The sequence below is a fragment of the Sylvia atricapilla genome, chromosome 4 (genome assembly GCF_009819655.1).
Source record: "Sylvia atricapilla isolate bSylAtr1 chromosome 4, bSylAtr1.pri, whole genome shotgun sequence".
Taxonomy (NCBI): domain Eukaryota; kingdom Metazoa; phylum Chordata; class Aves; order Passeriformes; family Sylviidae; genus Sylvia; species Sylvia atricapilla.
The window spans coordinates 61,672,973-61,693,390 of record NC_089143.1 but is presented as its reverse complement, the minus strand read 5'-3'; the positions used below and the strand labels follow the sequence as shown (position 1 = coordinate 61,693,390).

At 40.5% G+C, this 20,418-nt stretch overlaps 1 protein-coding gene across 3 annotated transcripts in view; it reads left to right on the top strand.

Moving 5' to 3' along the window:
- The window catches only part of PTPN13 (protein tyrosine phosphatase non-receptor type 13), a 112,916-nt gene that overhangs the window by 22,416 nt on the left and 70,082 nt on the right, over positions 1–20,418 (top strand). For all 3 annotated transcript variants that reach the window (XM_066318108.1, XM_066318109.1, XM_066318107.1), the window contains exons 2-5: positions 3,485–3,604; positions 11,142–11,311; positions 14,986–15,051; positions 17,672–17,857. In XM_066318108.1, the coding sequence (XP_066174205.1) occupies positions 3,490–3,604; positions 11,142–11,311; positions 14,986–15,051; positions 17,672–17,857 (537 nt within the window). In that variant the 5' untranslated portion in view covers positions 3,485–3,489. The remainder of the gene's footprint in view (positions 1–3,484; positions 3,605–11,141; positions 11,312–14,985; positions 15,052–17,671; positions 17,858–20,418) is intronic.

The window sequence follows — 20,418 nt, the reverse complement described above, 5'->3', positions numbered from 1 at the left end:
CTGTGGAAATAGTATTCCTGTGTGGTCTGGGAGCAAATTCTGCCCCGGAACAGGCAGTCTGTCAGGTTCATGTCTGTGCACCTCCAGTGCTAACTATTTTAATTTGTCCTGCCTTCCTTCACTGTGTTGTGCTCTGTGCTGTGTGGATCTCCCTGTTTGGGTGTGCTGTGGCTGTGATCTCATGGGAGTTTTGGGTAATCCATGCCCCAGCAGTTGGTGTGGAGCTGATAGCACCTAACCCTGAGACTTGCCTACCCTGATCCCAGCTCTGTGCGGCCTCATAGTAAGATGCCATCATAACTCTGTCCCAAGAAAAGGGGAAGTGAACTCGTCCTTGGAAGGTGCACCTTTCTTTAATCTGTCCATCCTTATTAAAAGGAGTGAAAGGAACAGGGCACAGGATTCCAGATCTCACTTTCCTTAGATAAGGAGGAGACAGGGAGAGGACTTGTTCTAAAAGAATGGCTTGACATGAACTGATTAAGAGTCCATAGAAAACTTTACAGTGCATCTGGATTTCTTTGCTGGTCAGCCCGGAACACTGGGACTGCCAGGAGCATGGTTCTATACGGTATTCTACAAAATTTTGTATGTTTTTGTCTTAGAAAAATTACTCAATATAGTCCTTATATATTGCAGTTTATCATAATATCTGGGTATTGCATGGAACCAAAAGTTTTTGCGTGTATCTAGCATTTACATTTCTGTGTTCACAAAGGACCATACACTGTTGAGGGCTCCCAGAATCTTAGGAGACAGCAAACTTGGAGGAACTATGCATTGCAAGCATCAGCATTCCTACAAAATTCTTCTTGCGAGAAACATCCGAGACAAACAAACTGGTGGGGTCAAAATATGCATTGAGCCAGGCACTTCCAGTGTCAGCTCCAAATGGCTGATGACAGGCAGAGAAACCTGGCCTTGCATTTTCCTGCCAACAGCGTCACCCAGCTTCCCTCAGTCAGTTCCTTGGTGCTGGAGAACCATTTTGTGGCAGGTTCTTTAATCCTCGTAGCCCGTGTCTTGGTCTGCCCGTTGCTGAGACAGACAAGCACTGCAGCCTAAAGATAATTTTGAGGAAGAAAAGTTGTGGAGAAAGTTACTGAAGCAGATCAGCTTCGATGAGAATCCCACTCAAATCCCAGCTTGTGGCATTTTGCACGTGGCTCTGCTTGTAATGACTGATTTTGAGATGGATTTTGCTTGGGCTTTCAAAATCAGTTTGTAATAGTTTAGTTTTGTGTTGTGTGGTTGATTTTTATTTGCCAAGCTCCTGCAATCTGTAAAATGCAAGCAAATCTTGTTGCCTCAGCTGAGGCCTGGGTGTGTACATTCATACTGCTTCTGACTGTGATCAAGAAATGGTTTGCTGTAGGATTCTTTGACTGTGGCTGTAATGTGTTTGGGAGTTTCAGCAGACATGCTTACGGTCTCTGTTGTGTTGTTAAATAGGGAATTGGCTTCTGTCTGCTACAGGACAGTCCACACTCTTTAATCACAGCTGAAAGGATGCAGCATTTTGCAGAATGGGGAAAGGGGAGTGGCAGAGAAGGATTTGTGGGGGGAGAGGGGAGTGTTGTTCTTGTGCTTGGCATTCTCCTTTAGAATATTCATCACAGAAAGTTTTCATTTGCAGTTCGTGTAATTTTAGTCCCTAGGAGAAGATGAGATTTTTAATCTGAATAATCCAGATAGCTTGATTCTAGATGTACCTACTGAAATTTGAGTCAGTGGCATGAAATCACAGAATTTCCTGGAACAGTGAGACCAGACACTCAACCCTGTGCCTGGTGTATGTGAATCTCATGCTGACTGTAAGCACATTTTTCTCAGATTTTCCATCCATTTATTGCAAGTCTGCATTGGTTCCTACCTTTCCATTTTTCATGGTTTATTTCTTTTTCTCTTTGGGAATTCATCTTTCTTTTAAATGTGATCTGCGTTTGTTTTCCCTTCCATTGTCTTTTGATGATGACTTTTGACATTAATTGCTGAAAATATATCTGGCTTAGTAAATATGCACAGTAATTGAATGCTACAAACTGGGAAGCTATGAAATAAAAAAAAAGAAGCTGTGCTGAAAAGCAGCCAGTAATATGTAATTTTTCAGTAGTAGTGTGGAATTCTAGGTAAAAAAAAGGCTAGCATTTTATCAAGTACTGTCAAACCTCATGTTTTCAGTTAGAAACTGCAGGATATTCAGCCTTTTATGTAGCCATTATATGCTTATAAGCCTGGCTATCTGTAATTACAAACACATGGAAGGCATGAAGCTGCCTATAGATATAGCCTGTCCCTCTTTAAATTTGTTAGTTTTTTATCTACACACCTGAGCCAGGATTGCACAGTGATGGGGAGGCTCTGGGTAGGTGATTTAAAGGAGCAGGGAGGAGCTTCCAGCAGTACCATCGAAAACTGTTGATATCAGTTACTGGCCTCCAGACCATGAGCGTTACTTGTGGAACTGTATTTTCCATTTCCAGCAGCAGCTTTGGAGCCTTTGAGACAGGACAAACTTACCAGTGATGACCAGCAGTACACCTCAGACTCTTGAGCAGTACACCTCAAGATTTTATTCTCTGGGCTTTGGAGAGAAGCACAGAGAGAAGCCACTGCAGCTGCATCCTAGTCAGAAATATAAATTGGCAGGAGTGCTCAGTCTGAGAACATTCCATAGAAAAGTGCAGTAATCGAGCCGACACATGGCTTATTTGCTCCTGAGCTTATCAAACCGATGGAGCTTTGCTTTGCCAGAATATTTAGGGATGCCTCCGTCCATTTTCAAATGGTTTTGGACAAGAGAATATTATATTGTAGTGTGGTGAAAATGGTTTAGCTCTTTCAAAAAATACTCAAGCCTAAGCTCATTTATCTGGGGAAAGAACTCTTTATTTGTTTTCTGGGAATGTAGTAAGTAGAGTGCTGCTAAGGGTTTTATTTTGTTTTTTAGCTGCAAGGAGAAGCTGTTCCAGAGCTATCAGTTCCAGAGCTATTTTGCTTGTTGTGTGTATTTGCTGGTCGTGCTTCTCACAATATGGTCATGAGATGCTATCAACAACCCTGTGAGAGGAGGAAGAGCTTCCTTTCCTAAAAACAGCTTCAGTCATTTAAACACATCAAAATGGTGTTAATAGCTGATTTATTTAGTAAACCTCTAACTACTGATTGATCTGTCATCTTTATAAACAGAGCAAGCTCTTGCCCATAGCGTATGGATTAATGCCAGCTTGTTGAATTTATGGATGTAGAGCCTACAATATTAATATGGATCGTTATTTTCTTAACCTGAGCTTTTTTGGAGTAGGTGCTCAAAATTCTTTATCGCCATAGGGAATGTTTTATATTATCTATATATGACGGGTTCTGTTAATACTGGAGAAGTTTTGTGACTGAGGGCTGAACATGGGTTGTTACTACTTGAATACTGCATGCAGGGAGAAGAAAAGATGTTATTTAGTCTTACATCAGTCTGCTTATTTCCCAGGTAACATGCATGTGTCACTAGCAGAGGCTCTGGAGGTTCGGGGGGGACCATTGCAAGAAGAGGAAATATGGGCTATTTTGAATCAAAGTGCAGAGAGCCTTCAAGAGCTATTCAGAAAAGGTAAGCATTTTTTCAAGACTGATAAATACAGAATTGGAAACATCTCAGTTATATTAATGTGCCATATAAATAAACTGCCTTGTCCTTCCTAGGCTCTAAACCCAAACAATGCCTTGCTCCTGGGTAAATGCCTCTCTGCACCCCAGCCCAAAGGTTGCTTTCAGCCATCACATCATCTTCTGCCAAAACCTATGGCACGTCCCATTTTTGTGGTGATAACTTCAATTATTTTATACCCACTGAAGTGAGGTGAAAATGTAGGGAAAAAGTGATAAATTAGTCTGAGACTATTGAAACACTTTGGTACTGAAGGGGACATAGAAATGGGTACAGTACTGTGCTGTCATGAGCAGTGTGCTCTGAAGAGATTTTGTCTCAAAGGTGAAAAACAGAAAACTTCACCAGAGGGCTGGATATGATTCCCCAAAATGCAAGTGGCAACACCTACACAGCTACTGAGAGGAATGTGGTGTTGTCTTGTACTTCAAAGGAGTAGAAGTATTGCTTCTCCCTCTCCCCTCCCACCTCAGTAGGCTTCAAGCTCAGCATTTACAAAACTGCAAATAATACACATTCTAGCACTAGGTCTGAATGTAGAACTTTCCCCCTTCCTTATGTTTTCCTTTATTTTCTTTAAAATCTGCAAATCCTTAAGGGCCTTCCTTCCATTTCTTGCTTTTTTTAATAGCAGTATTGGCTATTGCCCACATATTGAACTTCAGTAACATCTTTAACTTGTTCTCAGATAAAGTATATGTTCCCATGATACATCCTAGTGTTTCAGCACCTTTTTGGGGGGTCATCCCCTTTTATCTAAGCATGCATATGTGAGCTTATTCAGTTTTGTTAATGAAAAATCAAAGGCTCACACTTTAAAAATAGGCACTGTTTTGCCACATTACTATGCAGAGGGCACATCTTCGTTTTTTGGGGCAAAATAGTTTGTATTTTTTGCAAGTATTTGATTCAGAATTTTATCAAGATTGAACATTTAGGTAGTTTTGGGCTGGTTTTTTTTAAAGACTTGGTTTAGACAATCTATTCAGTCAGACACTGGCTGTGTGTTATGCATTGCACAGCCTCTGAGAGTGGTCTCTTGGATACTTCACAGGCTCCAGAGAAGGCAGACGTGGGCAGAAACTGCTGTATGGTGCCTGATTGCTGGTCATGCTTTACAAACATGAATTTTATCAACTTCTACAATGTGGTTTTTTTGCCAGGTGAATTATAGGTAGTTTTGACATCCCATTCAAATTTACCTTCTTCCCTTGACCAGTGTTCTCACAGCCCATGTGTGCTTTCCCTGTCAGGAATGCTGAGTTTATTGTTGCAGTTTGACCAACTGACCTATCCTGCTGCTTCTCACATTGCAAAGAAAGGGAAGCTGGCATCTGTGTTCCTCTTTTTCACTCTTTGTTGTCTCTCTTAGAGACAGGAGAATTATTTCTTTTAAGAGGGCAGATTGTTAAGACCTTGACTTAAGAGGGATCTTGAATGATTAGAGGTTTACTCTTGTAAACTTTGCAAGAATTGACACATGGAGCTCCATCTTCTAATCCACAGCTGTATGAGCACACAGTAGTGAAACCACTTAAAACTTTATCCAGGGTCTGAATTTCTTTCCAGAAGGGAGTCTCCACTGAAAGTTAGAGCTCGCCCTTTCTTGTCCTGAGAGTAGTACAGAAAAGTTATCATAATCTCTATGAAGACTGTGTGTAAGCTTCCACAATGAGAACACAGCCCTCCTTCAGAAGAGCGAGTACTGAAAGATGAGAGCCCAAATCAGAAATCTGCCCCAGGACTTCTGATATGTGTTTTTAAGGCAGGGGAATGTTTGCCAGCCAAGACTGGCTAAGGTGGCAAAAGCTTCTGATCTTGCTTCCTACCCATGAAGACCAAAACAGAAATTCAGATAAAATCTGTGCCAGAAGAATCTGTCTCTTTTTTGGAGATGAAGCTGTTTTATTGAGTTGTTTTTCTGCTACTTCAGCAGACTGTTTTCAGTTGCATGCTATTAAATAACCTGGGATATAGCCTTTGGTAAAATGTACTTCAAGAGACACTCAAATGAAAGAGCTTTTCTGTGTAGCTTAGGTTGATAAAGGTAATCTAATTCCTCCCAGCAAGAGTTGGATAACCAGACAGTCTTTAATGAAGGTTGTCCTCACTGACGAAGTAATCTAGAAACTCTTTTTGTCATCTTGAATATCAGTTTCTAGGCTGGCTTATGAGGGTGGTGTTGACATGCAGGAACAGAAAATGTGGAGGTAGGCTTGTCTGACTCAGTTTTGTTCTTTATTTGTGGAGGACTTGTAGCAAATGGAGGATCCTAAAGAAATCTTGTTTTCCTTCGTGAAATTTCAGGCCCATTTATTCCATGCATATGGTGTGACAGAGCTGTTTTATGGCAGAGGGTGAGTTTCTAAAATTTTTCAGAACTCACTGATCACTTCCTGGGCAGGGGGAGGTAGTGTAAGCTTTTAGCTTCTGTAAGATCACAGCATGTTCAGCTTTGACCAGCTCTCAAAAGTGCTCTTCCTCCCTGTCCAGCATCCTGGAGTCCCTAAATGTGCTGTTCTGTAACAAAATAGAAGCTTTGCTGAGTGTTTTGTACACTGTTTCTTCAAAAAAATTAAATTAGGCATATTGTTCCACAGTCTGTGCTCCAGCTGTTTTGAAATGATGGGGATAAAAAAGGCCATGGAAACAGCCAACTCTTAAATTGCCATCTGTTGGCAGCCTCCCCACACCAGCCCAGGAACCAGGGACACTTAAAGGAATTACCAGCCCAAGTAATTATTTGTGTATGTGATCCTGGTAGAGTTTTGGTAGTTTGTTTCAAATTGCAAATCTTCCTATCACTCTGACAAATGAGAACCTCTTCTTCAGTTAATTTCTTATTTAAGCTAGTTTATGGAAATTAGAAAAAAAAAGTCCAAAACAAGCTTCTGTTACAGATTTGATGACTTATTGATACATAAAAGCTGTGCATGTCTTTTTAGTGAGTCTATCTTCTTATCCACCAAAGCACTGAATAAAAGAAGCACAGGATGAAAATCCATTGTCTTCATGGTTAATTGCATATCACATCATGCCTGATTCAGCAACAGATACAGAAATGTGCATATTTTTATCCCTCATTGTATTTATGGTTCCAACAGATGTTGAACTCCTTAAAAATGCTTCACAATTTTATTTCTATCATTATATAAAAAATGAATGCTTAGATTGAAATGCCCAGTTTCTAATCACCAATCTAGCAGATCAGCTCTGGTAGCTGTCCTGTCAGCACATTATAAGCTGTTAAATGAAGGAGAAAGACAGTCCAGGACTCAGTTGCAGATCTGACATCAGTTGCACTGGTGATGTTGAGATTAATCTGGAGATTTGAAAAGGCCGATACCAGACCTGCCCTTCTCTTACATCTGTTTAATTATCTGCAATAACTATTTTGTTGTTGAAAGGGTGCATCAGCTGTTTCAGACGTGCTGTATCTTGCACTTAGAACTCCATGAGGTCAAAGGAATAAGTCTTTGAAGTAATCTCAAATGTGAGTGTATAAGCATAAGGAGAATGCTGTGCTCGCTGCTGCTGAGAATTATAAAACAGGCGTCCCTCTAATTTGCTAGGTTTAACTGGAAAAGATTTATCTTGAAACTTGAAAGTGGGAAAGCCTGCATATGTCACTTAGGCCACTCCTGTTCTAAGGTGTGCATTGAGGATTCTGAAAATAATTGGACCTTAAGTTTGGAGACATGTATCTAAAAGGAAAGGGGCAAGTGAGTCTGATAAGACAAGCTGAGCCAAGAAAGAGAGTCTTTGCAAGTTGAATGTCTTGCAACTTTGCAAATGGGAAATGATTTATGTAGAGAAAAGTTATGTCATCTGAAAGTGGATGTGGAGAAGGAAGATTATGGTTTTCAGGGACCTGTAAATCTTGCTGACAGTCAAACTACTGTAGCTGCTTTGTTTGAGTAAGTGTAATGAAAAGAAGGAAGGTAAAGTGTGAAATGTGTTGATGGGGACTGGAGGTGAGTCCAAAGTAGTCATAGACCTAGTTGGGGTGGAGCAGGAAGTGGATTGGTTTGGCTGACAAGAGAAAAAATGCAATAGGAAGGGGTAAAACCCCAAATCCTCTTTTCGTAGCTCGTCCTTGTTTGTAGGCAATAAATAATTACTTTTTTCCTCGTGCCAGTAACTCTTGGGGAATGATTTTTCTTTTTTCATCATTTGGTGATATTTGATCTTTTGGTTGCTGAGAAGGTACCAAATTGAGCTTTTGTAATTTAATTGAGATTTTAAAGATTTTTTAGTTTCTATTCCTCATCTGTTCCTCCACTCCACCCACCCTGCTGACACCAAAGGGGCTCAGGGAGTTCTTGCACTCTTTGAGCTCTGCTGGATGTAGTCAGCCCAACAGTGTAGTGTGGTGTTTGATTGTGGGGCAGCTCAGCAACAGAAACTGATCTCAGAAACTGATTGCTCACCCTGTTTCTTGCCCCAATATCCTCAGGAGAGAGTACATTTCAGTTTTCCAAGGGGTTCAGTATCCCATCAGAGCTCTCCTATCCCTCTGTGCCCAAGGGAGAGGGAAGCACACCAGGCGTGCAGGGACATGCTGCACCATCCCAAGGAGGAGAGGATTTACAGCAGAAGTGGTCCCATGAGCTGCCATAATCCTGGCCAGGCTGCAGGTGGGTCAGTGGTCTGCCTGCCTCCAGCCTGGCCTCGGCATACAAATTTTCATGTTCCTTGGCTCTGGGAGAAATCACACTTGTTTGGAGCTATGGAGGGAAGCAAAGATGTGTGTTGAAAGCCTTGTGTATATTTTGGGGTTGCTCTGGGCTCTTTAGAGATTTGTGTCTGTGTGTTCTGTGCTAATGGCTGTGGCCTAAGAGAGAAGTGGAGGGAAAAGATCCTGAAGGACTAACTTGAATTTTGGCTGTAGCTTGGGAATTCAAAATTACCTGACATCCATACTGTAAAATAGATCCATTTCAAATATTTGTCTTCACGCCTCTTGGAATGTGGTGGGTCTTTTTTATCTTAGGCTATTTGTATGCTGTTAAAGCACATAAAAGATTTCTTTCCTCTCTCATTTGTTTGGCAGATGCTCTGTAGCTGAAGATTATTTCTGTTTTTATTGTGTTTAAAGCCAGTTCACTCTCTCACTTTAAGTAAGACCATGCTATTTATCTCTGTCTTGGCACTGCTTAAAATGCTGTGCTCTCACAAGTGTTTTGTTACTGAGTTGCATAGTTCTGGAATTAACTCAGAAGGCTGGCAGCTCTAGCACAGTTGAAAGCCTATTGGATAGAAAATTGACCAGGAGCCATATCCTGAATTCCAGGGCTTTTAGAAAAAAAGGGTTTGAAACTTTTGTTGTTGTTGTTCATTTTCCTCAGTATTTTCAGGAGTTTGTTACCCTTACTGCTCTTGGAAGTTATTATGAAAGCCTAAAGAGAAGATGACACAAATATTGTCACTGGAAAATAGTTTCTTTTGTTCTCTTATATTGCTGGCTATTTGATGCTTTACATCTTTGCTACTTTTTTTATCCATGGCTCAAACACATTGGAGTAGTGTTACTAAAAAGTATTTGCTGGTTGGAGCTTTGAGATAGTTATTTTGGTTTATGATGCATGCCTTAAGGAAGGAACTGGAGAAATAATTGTTTTATCCTCATCCTTGATAGCAATAGATTAGATTCCCTGGAGTTGGGATGTAGGCACTATGATCTGCTATATTAGTTATTAGCTACTGAAAGAGGAAGCTGAGAAAATGTCAGTAAAATGAGCCTGGCAAAACCAGTCCCTTTTCTAAACTTAATATTTATCACATTAATTTTACATTGCTTCAGGTCATGAAGATTCTTGAGTGAGAGTGGATCAGTTTTAGGGGACAAATGTTCTAAAGTTTGTTGATATTAATATTGGGAAGACTTCAGACTAATTGGGTGGGCTAATTGTTCTTAAAACCGAATCAATTTTTTGTCTTAGTACGTTTCAGAGTATGAAGAGTTTTTATGTATTTCAAGTATTTGTTATACAAAATGTTACATTAAGATTAAAGCCTCTGCATTTCTTAAGGTTCCTGAGTTTGGACTCATAAGGTGGAATCTTAAAATGTTATAAGATGTTGCTTGTTTAGGGTTTTTATATCACTGGTGAATCCACACAGAAGTGGTGCAGAATCCAGTAGTTACCCACAGGATGATTTTTGTAAGTCAAAGGAATCTATGGTAGTCTTCCTAAAAATGTTTTTGGAAGCTTTGCTATATCATGTAGTATTGTCTTGTTACATATAATAGGAAGAGCCTGTACATCCTTGTTTCTTTTCTTTTTAACATTTGAACTTGCTGCCCCAAGTGAGCAGCACTTGTTCCATTTGTTTCAGAGGAAGTGGGGTCAGAAAACTGAAGGACTTACTTGGGAGATCCTTTTACACCTGATACCTGCAAGCAGTAATTTAATACATTTCCTAAGAGATTAGAAATATTCTAGATTACCAGATAGTTCAGCAGTCTAGGAACCAGCACTGTAGGAATATCCCCAGATGGAGAGTGGAAAATGTTAGTGGTGGTGCCAATGGAGGAAATTATTATTCTGTTGGTTTTGCTTACTATGTCAAGGGAAAAGGACATCCAATTCAGATTATCATTCAAATGTGTGTTTCCTTCAGATCTTCAATATATTGATATATTGTATAGCAAAAGACAGAGATATTGCCTTTTTGCCTATGAAAATATAAAAATTAGCTTTTATTTTTACTTAGTAAAACCTCATGCCTCCTTCACTGAAACTGAGTTGATTGATCTTTGAGGTGTAGAAAAAAATATTTTGATTTAAGGAAATGGTCTTTTTTTTTTTTTTTTTTTTTTTTTTTAAGTTAGTTTGACAGCAGTATTATCAGACATCAAAGACCTAGCTAGCAAATTGCCTATCTTGGCTACTTTTGGTTCTGCAATTTCAGTGTTTGTTTTGAAATTTTCAGGTATTTGTAATATTTTTTCACTTTCGACTAAAAAGGACCTCTGTGCCTCAAAACTCTTCTGTTTTATTCCCTTCTATTGGCCACTTTGAATATTTTCCTTCCCCACTAACTTTGTCTACTGTCTTCCAAACACTGCTGCTGCTGTGTTAGAATAGGAGCAAACTCCATTCCCATTGTAAGAATTAGCCTTAATGGCATGTGCACTGCAGAAAGGGAACACTTTATATGCCAGCTGTTACATAAATGAAATAACTTCAGGACAGGAGATTGTGAGTATTTTAGCAGGGTCTTCCTGAGCTTCCTAGTATGAATAATAGCAAAGAATAGTCATAAAAGATAGGTGTTACTCCCCAGTGTGATTAAAATTGAGGTGGTTGTTGTGGTTATGAGACACCACAGGTGGAAAAGGAAGCATGAATCTATCCCACTAATAGTATGCAGGCTGATAATAAACTACCATCCAGCAAGGGCATCAAACAACATCGCTTCATTTTGGTTTTGTTTGTTTTTTGTTTTTTTTTTTTCTTTCCCTTTTCAATTACAGCTGATCCTGCTGCTCTGGGATTCATCATTTCTCCATGGTCTCTGCTGCTGCTTCCATCTGGCAGTGTGTCATTTACTGATGAAAATGTGTCCCAACAAGACCTGCGAGCGTTCACGGCACCAGAGGTTCTGCAGAACCACTCGCTGTCATCCCTGTCGGATGTTGAAAAGGTACAGTGCCTCTTCCTTGCCAGACAGCTCTGGTGTTTTGCCGTTGATCCCTTCACAGAACAGCTTCAAACTGGCCTTTCTGTCTCCCCACGGTTTGTGATTCATGTAATTTCTTTGGTGGGGTGCGGGGAGGGATCCTCCTACTTTGTTTTTGGTGGTTAAAGTGGAACAATGATTGTAGGTGTATGCAGCTGTGAGGAAGAGTCTCTACAAGCCCTGGCCGTGTGCATACTTGGGCAGTGGCTGCACACAATTTCCACTTCTCCTTTTAAACTTTCACAGGGGTAAATGTTCAGACAGGTAAGGTTTGAATATGTGATCTCCAGGTCACTGAGAGGTTCAGTCCAAAGGATTATCTTCTCAGCTGTGTTCTTGACAAGAATTTGTCATGGATGGTAACACTTTCCCCAGAAAACCATTCCCTTGGCTTAGTCAAGGATTTTTAGCGGTGGGAGTGAAAAGGAAGCTGAGCTATTTCCATCTCCTTGGCTTCCCTGAATCAATAATCCTTAGAGGGAAACTAGCCACAGCCAGTGTTGTAATCTGGGAACAATTATGACATTTGGCAGTGCTCCTCCAGGAAGAACAGCTCTTACTCCAGAGGAAAGTGGTATTGGCATTGATTGCTGCTGTGTGCACAAGGACTATTAAAGCATGTGTTTCTGTGTTGAATATTTTCTTCTAGCAGCTTTTTCTGTGTAGTCAGTTTTCTCCAGGGCTATATCACCAAACACCTACTGAAAATCCACAGTTACTCCCAAGCCCTTTAGACACCCTTCTTGCCCTGCATATTGTCAAAATTAATGGTATAATAAAATATGTTTACGGTTTTGTCTGTGGCAAAACTACAAACAATTAGAAACTCAGGCTGAAAGTTTTAATAGAAAAGTAAAAATAGTACTGACATCAATGAAGACTCAGGTTCAGTTATGTAGAATGCAGCTGCCAAATCCTGTAGTCATAGTATTGGAATTGTCTATTTGGTTTCAAGAGGGACAAAACTTTTGAAGACAGTAACATTACCTCTAGTGCCAACCACAAAGCTAATGTATAAAAACCAGCCTTTAAAAATGGTAGAAAAATTATTTCTGAAGTGACAAGTTTATGACCTTTGTCAGAGCTGGTTTCATTCTTTGTTCTGTCCAGTATCCAATATGCTGCTTTTTTCTTTCTGAAATAAATGGAGGACTGTTACTATGAAGAGCCATGCTGTGATGTTTTTTAATCTTTAGGAAGGAAACACTCAGAGGGATCTCTGTGGCCTGTAAATGCCAACACAGAGCATATCAACAGACAATGTCCAAATGCTGGCACTCTGTACATCTTCAGTGCTGATTAATCCTTGCTGATTAGGGCTGTGGGAGTTTCTTTCCTGGTGTCAGCATGACCTTGCTGGATGGAAGGTGATCCACTTAGTTGCTTATGTGGAAGAAGGAAGCTCCCTGAAACAAAGCTTTGTACCAAATCTGGTGTCCTTTTATGACTTGATTGGTTGAAGTTAGTAGGGCTGATAAATAGCTTATGTGTGCATCCCTCTTTTTTTGACTGCTTCCCCTTGCATTCCTGTTAAACTCTGTATCAGGTGGTACATGGATTATTTGTAAGGGATATGTTGACTTCGTGTTTCTTAGATCACAGAATGGCATCTTGCTTTGCTGGCTGTGGTAACTTTTGATACATTTAAACTATTTTTTTTCTTCTGTCACAGCTGGTTGTAGTTCACTGAATTAATTTACCGGAAATCATTGGTGTTTTCCTTTTTTATTGTTCTACTAAAAATTACAGAAGGCAGAAAAACATCTTGTTTTTTATGGCCTTGTATCAGACAGTGACAGGGATGCCTTTATCTTTTTAGTTATGGTTGTACTTGCTAATACAAATTAACAGTGTATTCAAGGAGAAATACTAAAAAAAATGCAGTTAGTAAATGAATACCCCTTTGATTCCAAGACACACAGTCAATTTGAATCCAAAATATGTCTGAGGTCTGCCAGCTTATTGGAAATTCAAAATTACAATGGAGATTGAGTTGGGAAATTAATTTCATTGTTGGTTTATATATTGTGGAATATATTTTAAGTATCATAGTACAAAAATTAATTCAAATTTTTGAATGGATGCTTTTTTTTAAAGCTGTTTACAGATAGGTTAGTAGAGTGGCAAGTTTCAGTTTAGACATTTGATTGTGCATCTTGTTTTTGGAAGTATCTTTGGGCACATTGAAGCTCAGAATCATAGAATGATGGAATAAGTTCCCTGAATTGAAGGGGATCCTGAAGGGTCAAGTCCTACTCCAGATTCCAAAGAGGGTGACCCAGAAATGTGTCTGACTGTTGCCCAAATTTTTCTTGAATGTTGACAGACTTAGGACTGTGACAGTGTCTCTAACGAGAATTAAATAATTTTACAATAGTCTTTTTAATTGCTGTTCTTGCATTACTGGGGGACTGAAAGAGTTGGGGAACTTCTGTTTTTGTGTGGTTGGGGCTTTTTCTTGGCTGTTTTTGCGTCTTTCACATTTTGTGGGCTTTTGCTGAAGTTTGGGTTTTTTTTTGCATTCATTATTGCCATGAAAGCACATTCACCTTTTTCTGTGTAGCTGTGGCATATCTTGGTATATAAGGAAGACTTTGTAGCTTTTCAGCTGAAAGGGTAATGGATAATAAACCAGATAGAGAGCAATTTTCTCAGTATTTGAAAAAGAATATTTCTGATTGGATGGGGCAGTGGTATTACCTTAGAACCTTTGATGCATTTTTCTGACTACTGTCCTAATCTGTTCAGATTTTTGTCAATATATATATCTAGAATTTAAGTAAGATATTTTGCTTTTAGTTGAAGAGGCTGACTCACATGAGCTTTGATTGCTGTCCTTGTGACTGTTGTTCATTGCCTTCAGAATTATTCAATGAATTTGTTGCTTAAGTACCATGAATATTACTAATAACATAGTATAAAGAGCCATCACCAGTGTCTATTACTTACACAGTCCAGAAAAACTGTGCTTTCTTTTTACACTTGCCTATTTTGTTTTGACAGTGACCTGTAGAGCCAGCATGTGTTTGTGCTCTTAATTCTTCAGTATTTGAAGATTTTATTCCCCGTACTGATGGGTGTATTATGTTGAAGATATATTAATTGTTAATTATATGTGTAATGGTTACTGTATTTGTACCTTAAAATATCAGTAAGAGATTAAGGTACTGCTTTAAATCTTTATATTCTTTTGTTCATTCCTTCTTTTCCCTTTGATCCCAATTTTTGTGATCCAATTAGGATAGCCCCCTGCTTGAGCCATGCTAAGGTCTGCTTTGCCTTCAGACACAAGTTTTAAGGATAACCATGGATCCTTAAAATCCACAACCACGCAGTCTGTATCCCACACTGGGCTGATTGTATGGATTACATGAGTTGCTGGCTTCAGTGGGAGATGAAAACATAAAACTGAACAGAGAGGATGAGGCACTGGTTAGATGCCATGTTTTGTGGCACTAGGATTTGCTTCTCTGAACCTCATGCTAAAGAGAAATAGAATTTGAAAGACAGCTGAGCTTACATACCAGAAATGTATTTTTAAGCAAAATGATGTTAAGTTAGTTGCTCTCTTTCAAAAGTCTGCTTTGCATTTCCAGTCTTGTTCAATGAGTTGACAGATATCTTGTGTCTTATGGCAGGTCCATATTTATTCTCTTGGTATGGCACTCTTTTGGGGAGCTGACCACGAAGTTCCTCAAAGTCAGGTAAGTTTGGATTTGGTTTTGTTTGATATTGCAGCTTCACACTTGATATCGTTTGATCGACTCTGCATGTGAGTTTGCATGGCAGGGTGTCATCCTGAGACACTGAGGAGTGGGATGCCTTTCCCAGCATTTTACACAATGGGTCAGGTTGGAAACGACCACAGAGGGTCCAACCTCCCTGCCCAAGCAGGGTCATCCCTGAGCACAGGGCACAGGACTGCATCCAGATGGTTCAGTGAGGGAGGCTCCACAGCTTCTCTGGGCAGTCTGTTCCAGTCACTGCACAGGACAGGCGTTTTCTTTCCCATACTTGGAGCTTTTTCTTGTGAAGTGTGGTGTTGTCCTGCAGGGAGAAGGTGCTGATAGCACATTTCTCTTAGGTTCCATGAGGATACCTCTGGGCTAGTGTGTCCTGTAATGCCACAGGCTGAAAGACAACAGTTTAAGCTGCTGACAAAGGAGAAAATGATTTGTTTTGGTTTAGGCTTATATAAAAATAAATATTGAAGTAACACGGTTGTTTTACACATAATAAAGCAGCTTGTTCTCTATGCTGCCATAGCTTCTGCGAGTCTGGATTTGGCACACGTAGATACTTACCTTTCACAATGGCCAAGAAAGGGTATGAATTGTTTGGAACAGGGAGTAGACTCTTGCTATTGACTTGTCAGTCAATGCAGACACAGTTGCAGACTGCTTAGAGCTGAGTGTTATTGCTCAATGTGGTGATTTTACACACCCAGCAGAACTCTTAGACTGTCCTGCCGTAACTGGCTGAAGATAAATGTGATTCATTATCTTCCTTAGTGCTCCTTCCCTCAAATAAGGTTTTGGAAGTAAATATCTACAAGAGTGAAAATAAGGTTAAGTGCTTCTGAAAAAGCATTTAATAATGGACTTGCAGCTGTGGGAGAAGCAATTTGCGGTTCAGATTTAGGTTTGTTCCTACTAGTTGATGTTATATATAAAACTAAGGAATAAAATTTTGAAAGACTTCAGCATTTTATGCATTCAGTTCCTAATATGTTCTTTAACAGAGTGGTAGTTGGGATCTCAGTTGTACTTATTTGGAAGTAGCTGCCTGAATGCAGCTAAGTGAGGTAAAATACTTATAAGCTCTGACTCTTTAGGGGTATCTGTTCATAATGCCTATTGTGCCTGTCCCAAAATCCCTAGTTTTCTTAGATATTAGGGCTTTTCCCTTTCTTTGCTCTCCTGTCTTGTAGGAGATAAAAGGAGCAGTATTCAACAATAGTAGGAGAGTGACTTAAAGTAGGTGTGTGTTAAGAGGAATGTAGGCATGAATTTCAGTCCTTGTTTTCCTTGTTTCTTCCTTTGGTGCTGAGAGTGTAGCAGCAGTTTCTCAGTAATGCAGTGGGAAGGTATACTCTACCTGCTAATAAAACAGTGTTTCCCCAAAGACAATGTGGTGAGGTATGCCTGGAAAGAGTTTGCCTTTGGGAAGTTGTCCTGTGGATCCTCTGTCCTGTGGAGTTAGTGTTGGCAAAAGGACAGTCTTGTGTCTGGCGTCACTTTTGTGTGTTAATTCGTGTGTGCAGATTTTCCCTATTTTTAAACACTTTTTCTGTGTTTGTCTGCCTCTGTTCATTAATGAGCTGCTTCTCTGCTGGGAGTGTGGCTGAACACGAGATTTATATCTTATTCACATACATGATTTTTATGATTGGTTAGAAGTGATAAACAGATAGATGGGAAGAGCCTATATTAATTAAATCAGGGTGGTCTAGAGTGCCTTTCTTATGGTTCACCTTAAGAGTGCTCACACAGGGAAGATTGAAAGATTGCAATTGTTTGAAGCACTCTGTGATGCAAAAAGCTTGACAGTGTGTGTACTTTGTGGGTAACCACCCACTTTGGGAGAGTTGCAGATCAGAAAGCTCAGGTCCCAAGTGCCTGCAGCACCTGAGAACAAGTGTTACCACTGGCTGCTGCTCACCCTGGGGAGGGATATTCCATGTACAGTGTGCTGCATTCACTCAGTAGGGAGAGCAGAAACACATCTAGATTTTTTTTAGACTTGTATGGGTGTTGTCCTGCAGTTATAAAGCTCTGCTTCATTAACCAGTGGCTTGGTTATTTTATTCCTTACTTTTTGTTGATACTGTTTGGTGATATCACTGGAATTTGGGAATGCTAACGCATCTGCTGCAAAATATTGGTGAGGTGAGGAACTGCAGAAAATGAGCACAGAGAATTGTACAAAATTATTGTGTTGAGGTTTGAATTTTATACTTGTGAGTGGCAGAATATTCAAAATTAATTACAGCTTCCTCTGAACCTTTTCCATTTTACTTTCTTTTCACTTATCCATTAAATGTTTGAGAAAGTCATTGGTGTCCTGACATTACAGACCAGGCAGCTTGTTTAGGCCAGGTCCTTGCAGAGGAGGAGTTGAATCCAGAGGCTGAATGCCTCTCTCCTGTTCTACAGCCACTTTTTTCACCTCCTGGATGGTGACTTTCAAACTGACCCTCAGATAATGCAGGCAGGAAGTCTCATGAACAATTACTGTGCATTGTTGAGTGCCTTTTGTTTCTGAGTGTCCCCAAGTCACTGTTAAAGCTGATTCTCCTGTCTCCTCTGTCCTGTTTGTCACTAGCCTATCAAGCTTGGAGACCACCTCAACAGCATACTCCTGGGCATGTGTGAGGATGTCATTTATGCCCGTGTGTCTGTACGGACCGTTCTGGACGCCTGCAGTGCCCACGTCAGGAACAGCAACTGTGCCCCTTCCTTCTCCTACGTGAAGCAGTTGGTCAGACTGGTTCTGGGAAGCCTGTCTGGGGTAAGTCTGTGTCAGCGTTTCAGGAAGCAATAGAAGTGAGCAGGAAGAGAGGAAAAGTGCTAATTCAGAGTCACTCAGCAGTCATTGCTCCTCTTGTTTGGGTATGTTGCAATTCTGACAGGGGCGAGTGTTGAAAGGAGGGAGCAGCTTCTCTCCCCGTGCAGCAGTTTGTGCACTTGACAGCTCCGCCTGGAACATGCATTCATGAGTTTCTGAGGAGGTCATTGCATGAACTGTCTTCATTGAAAAAAAAAGTAGGAAGAAACAGGAGAACAAGGTGATGAACTGTAGGGCAAGCCTTAGACTTGTTGCTACTTGAAGTGCTTCAGAAATGATTGCTGTGAGTTTATTTAACTTGAAGTTATGCTTGAGTTTTGGAGAGTTGCTTATTAACAGAAAGAAGGACTGTGCAGGCAGTGTGCCAACTCCCTTGCACTTCTGCTCAGCTCTTGAATGTGAGAATTGTGGAGGATTTTATTGTCTAATAATGACCAAACTGTTATTAGAAGTGAAAGAAATTACATGAACTCATCTTGCGAAGTTACTATTCCTGATGGGCAACTTCTCTCTTCACCATTCAGCACAACCTCAGCACAGTTAAATCATTTTGAGTAAATAAAGGAAGACCATAAACTGTCACAGAATCATAGAATTGTTTGGGTTAAAAGGGGCCTTAAAGCTAGATCCAAGCTCCCTGCTGTGGTCAGGGATACCTTTCTCAAGACCAGGTTACTCAGAGCCCCATCCAGCCTGGCCTTGTACGGTTCCAGGGAAAGGGCATTCACAACTTCTCTGGGGAACCTGTGCCCTTGGCTCACCACCCTCACAGTAAAGAATTTCTTCCTAATAGCTAATCTAAATCTCCTCTCAGTTTGAAGACATTTTCCTTTGTCCTGTCACTATATGCTCTTGTAAATAGTTGCTTTCCATCTGTCCTGTAAGCTCCTTTCAGGTACTGGAAGGTCACAATTAAGTCACCCCTAAGCCTTTTTTTTTTTTTTGAGCCTGAACAACCCAAATTCTCTCAGCCTTTCCTCATAGGAGAGGCATTCCACCCCTCTAATCAACTTGGTGTCCTTTCTCTGGACTCACTTCAGCAGGTCCATGTAAAAATTGGTGTCAAGAGAGACAGCACTGAAATTGCATGAAAAATGTTTAATTTATTGATGCTTCCTTTTTTTTAAATAAAAAGTTATGTTCTAATTGTTAGATAGTTTCTTTATACATCTGGTTTGGAAATGCTTGCAGAAAGCGAGAGGTCCCTGCATTTGTCTAGTATTTGACAGCAGCTGATTTTGCCAGGCCTCCAGAAATAGTGCTGAGCCTGAGCTCCACAGAGCATTGTCTAGTCTGGGAGGTATGTCAGTCAGCCCAGTGTTCCTCACTGTAGTGTCTGAAGTCTTGTGTAGTTGCCAAGTGGAACTAGTTCAGTGAAATAAAAGGCTACAGGGCCTTCATCAGTGACTCTGTTAAAAAAAAAAATCCAAATTTTAAATCAGACCACAGGCTGTAGGAACAGCCATTCTGGAAAGCGAGTCATTATTCTCCAAGTGGTTGATGGCCATTTCAGCTTAGTAAGTTTTCTGCTGTCCATCCTCTTGCTCTTGTCAGCAGGCCTTCAGGGAGTCTGGGTTTACTGTGGCAGACCATCTAGAGCAGCCTGCCAGAGACAGTGACAGTGCTCCCAAATACTGTACTGAAATCCAGTGGAGAGCTGAATCCAGCAAGTGTGCTCCCATCTCCTATGTTGTTAATGAAGGAGTGGGGCTAGCAGTTATCCAGGGCTGAGGCTTCGCCCATTTCCTCTGCCTTTTTAATTCTGAACATGTCACTGCATTGGCTTTGCAAGAAGGCAAGGGAAAAACCCAGCTGAACAGAACCAAGAGTTGTCAGAGCAATGACAGCATAGCCGTGATGTCATTTTTGTGCACCTTAGCCAGCCAGCCCTGCTGGTTTTAATGTTCAGTGCTCTGTATCTGTGCTGGAATTTAAGTTAACAAGAAAAATGTATAAATTTTGTTTTTTTCAGAGGCAGAGTACAACTTAATGTTCCAAGATTGGCATGCCTCTAATCTTGATGGGCCTTATCAAAGGCTCAAGGGGTCCTTATCTCTGGTCATTTGGTGGTGTCTGAAGCACAGCTGAGAGGTTCCATTTGAATGTTTTCATTTGCCATGGTAATACGCTTTGTAAAGGGCAATATAGCCCCAGGCTGATTCAGTCTGTTAACTGAGTTGTATTGTAACTGTGAAGTCTGCTTGATTTCTCCATCCCTCCTGCTGTCCAGGTTACACTTCCACTAGATGAAAAAAATCTCACTAAGAATGTTTTGTTGTAGCAAATAAGCTCTTCTTTGAATGAGTGTACATGTGAAAGTTTTTCCTAGGGAGGTAGTGATTTAAAAATAAAAAAGGTGAAGTGAAAAGTTAGTGGGAGTAGTTAAGCCTGGCACAGGAAAGGAATGTGCCTGAGGGGCTGGAGAGACTCCTCACAAATGGGTGCATGTGATTTGACATGTGCAATAAGTCGTGTGAGGGTACAAGACAGTTCTTCCTGTTATG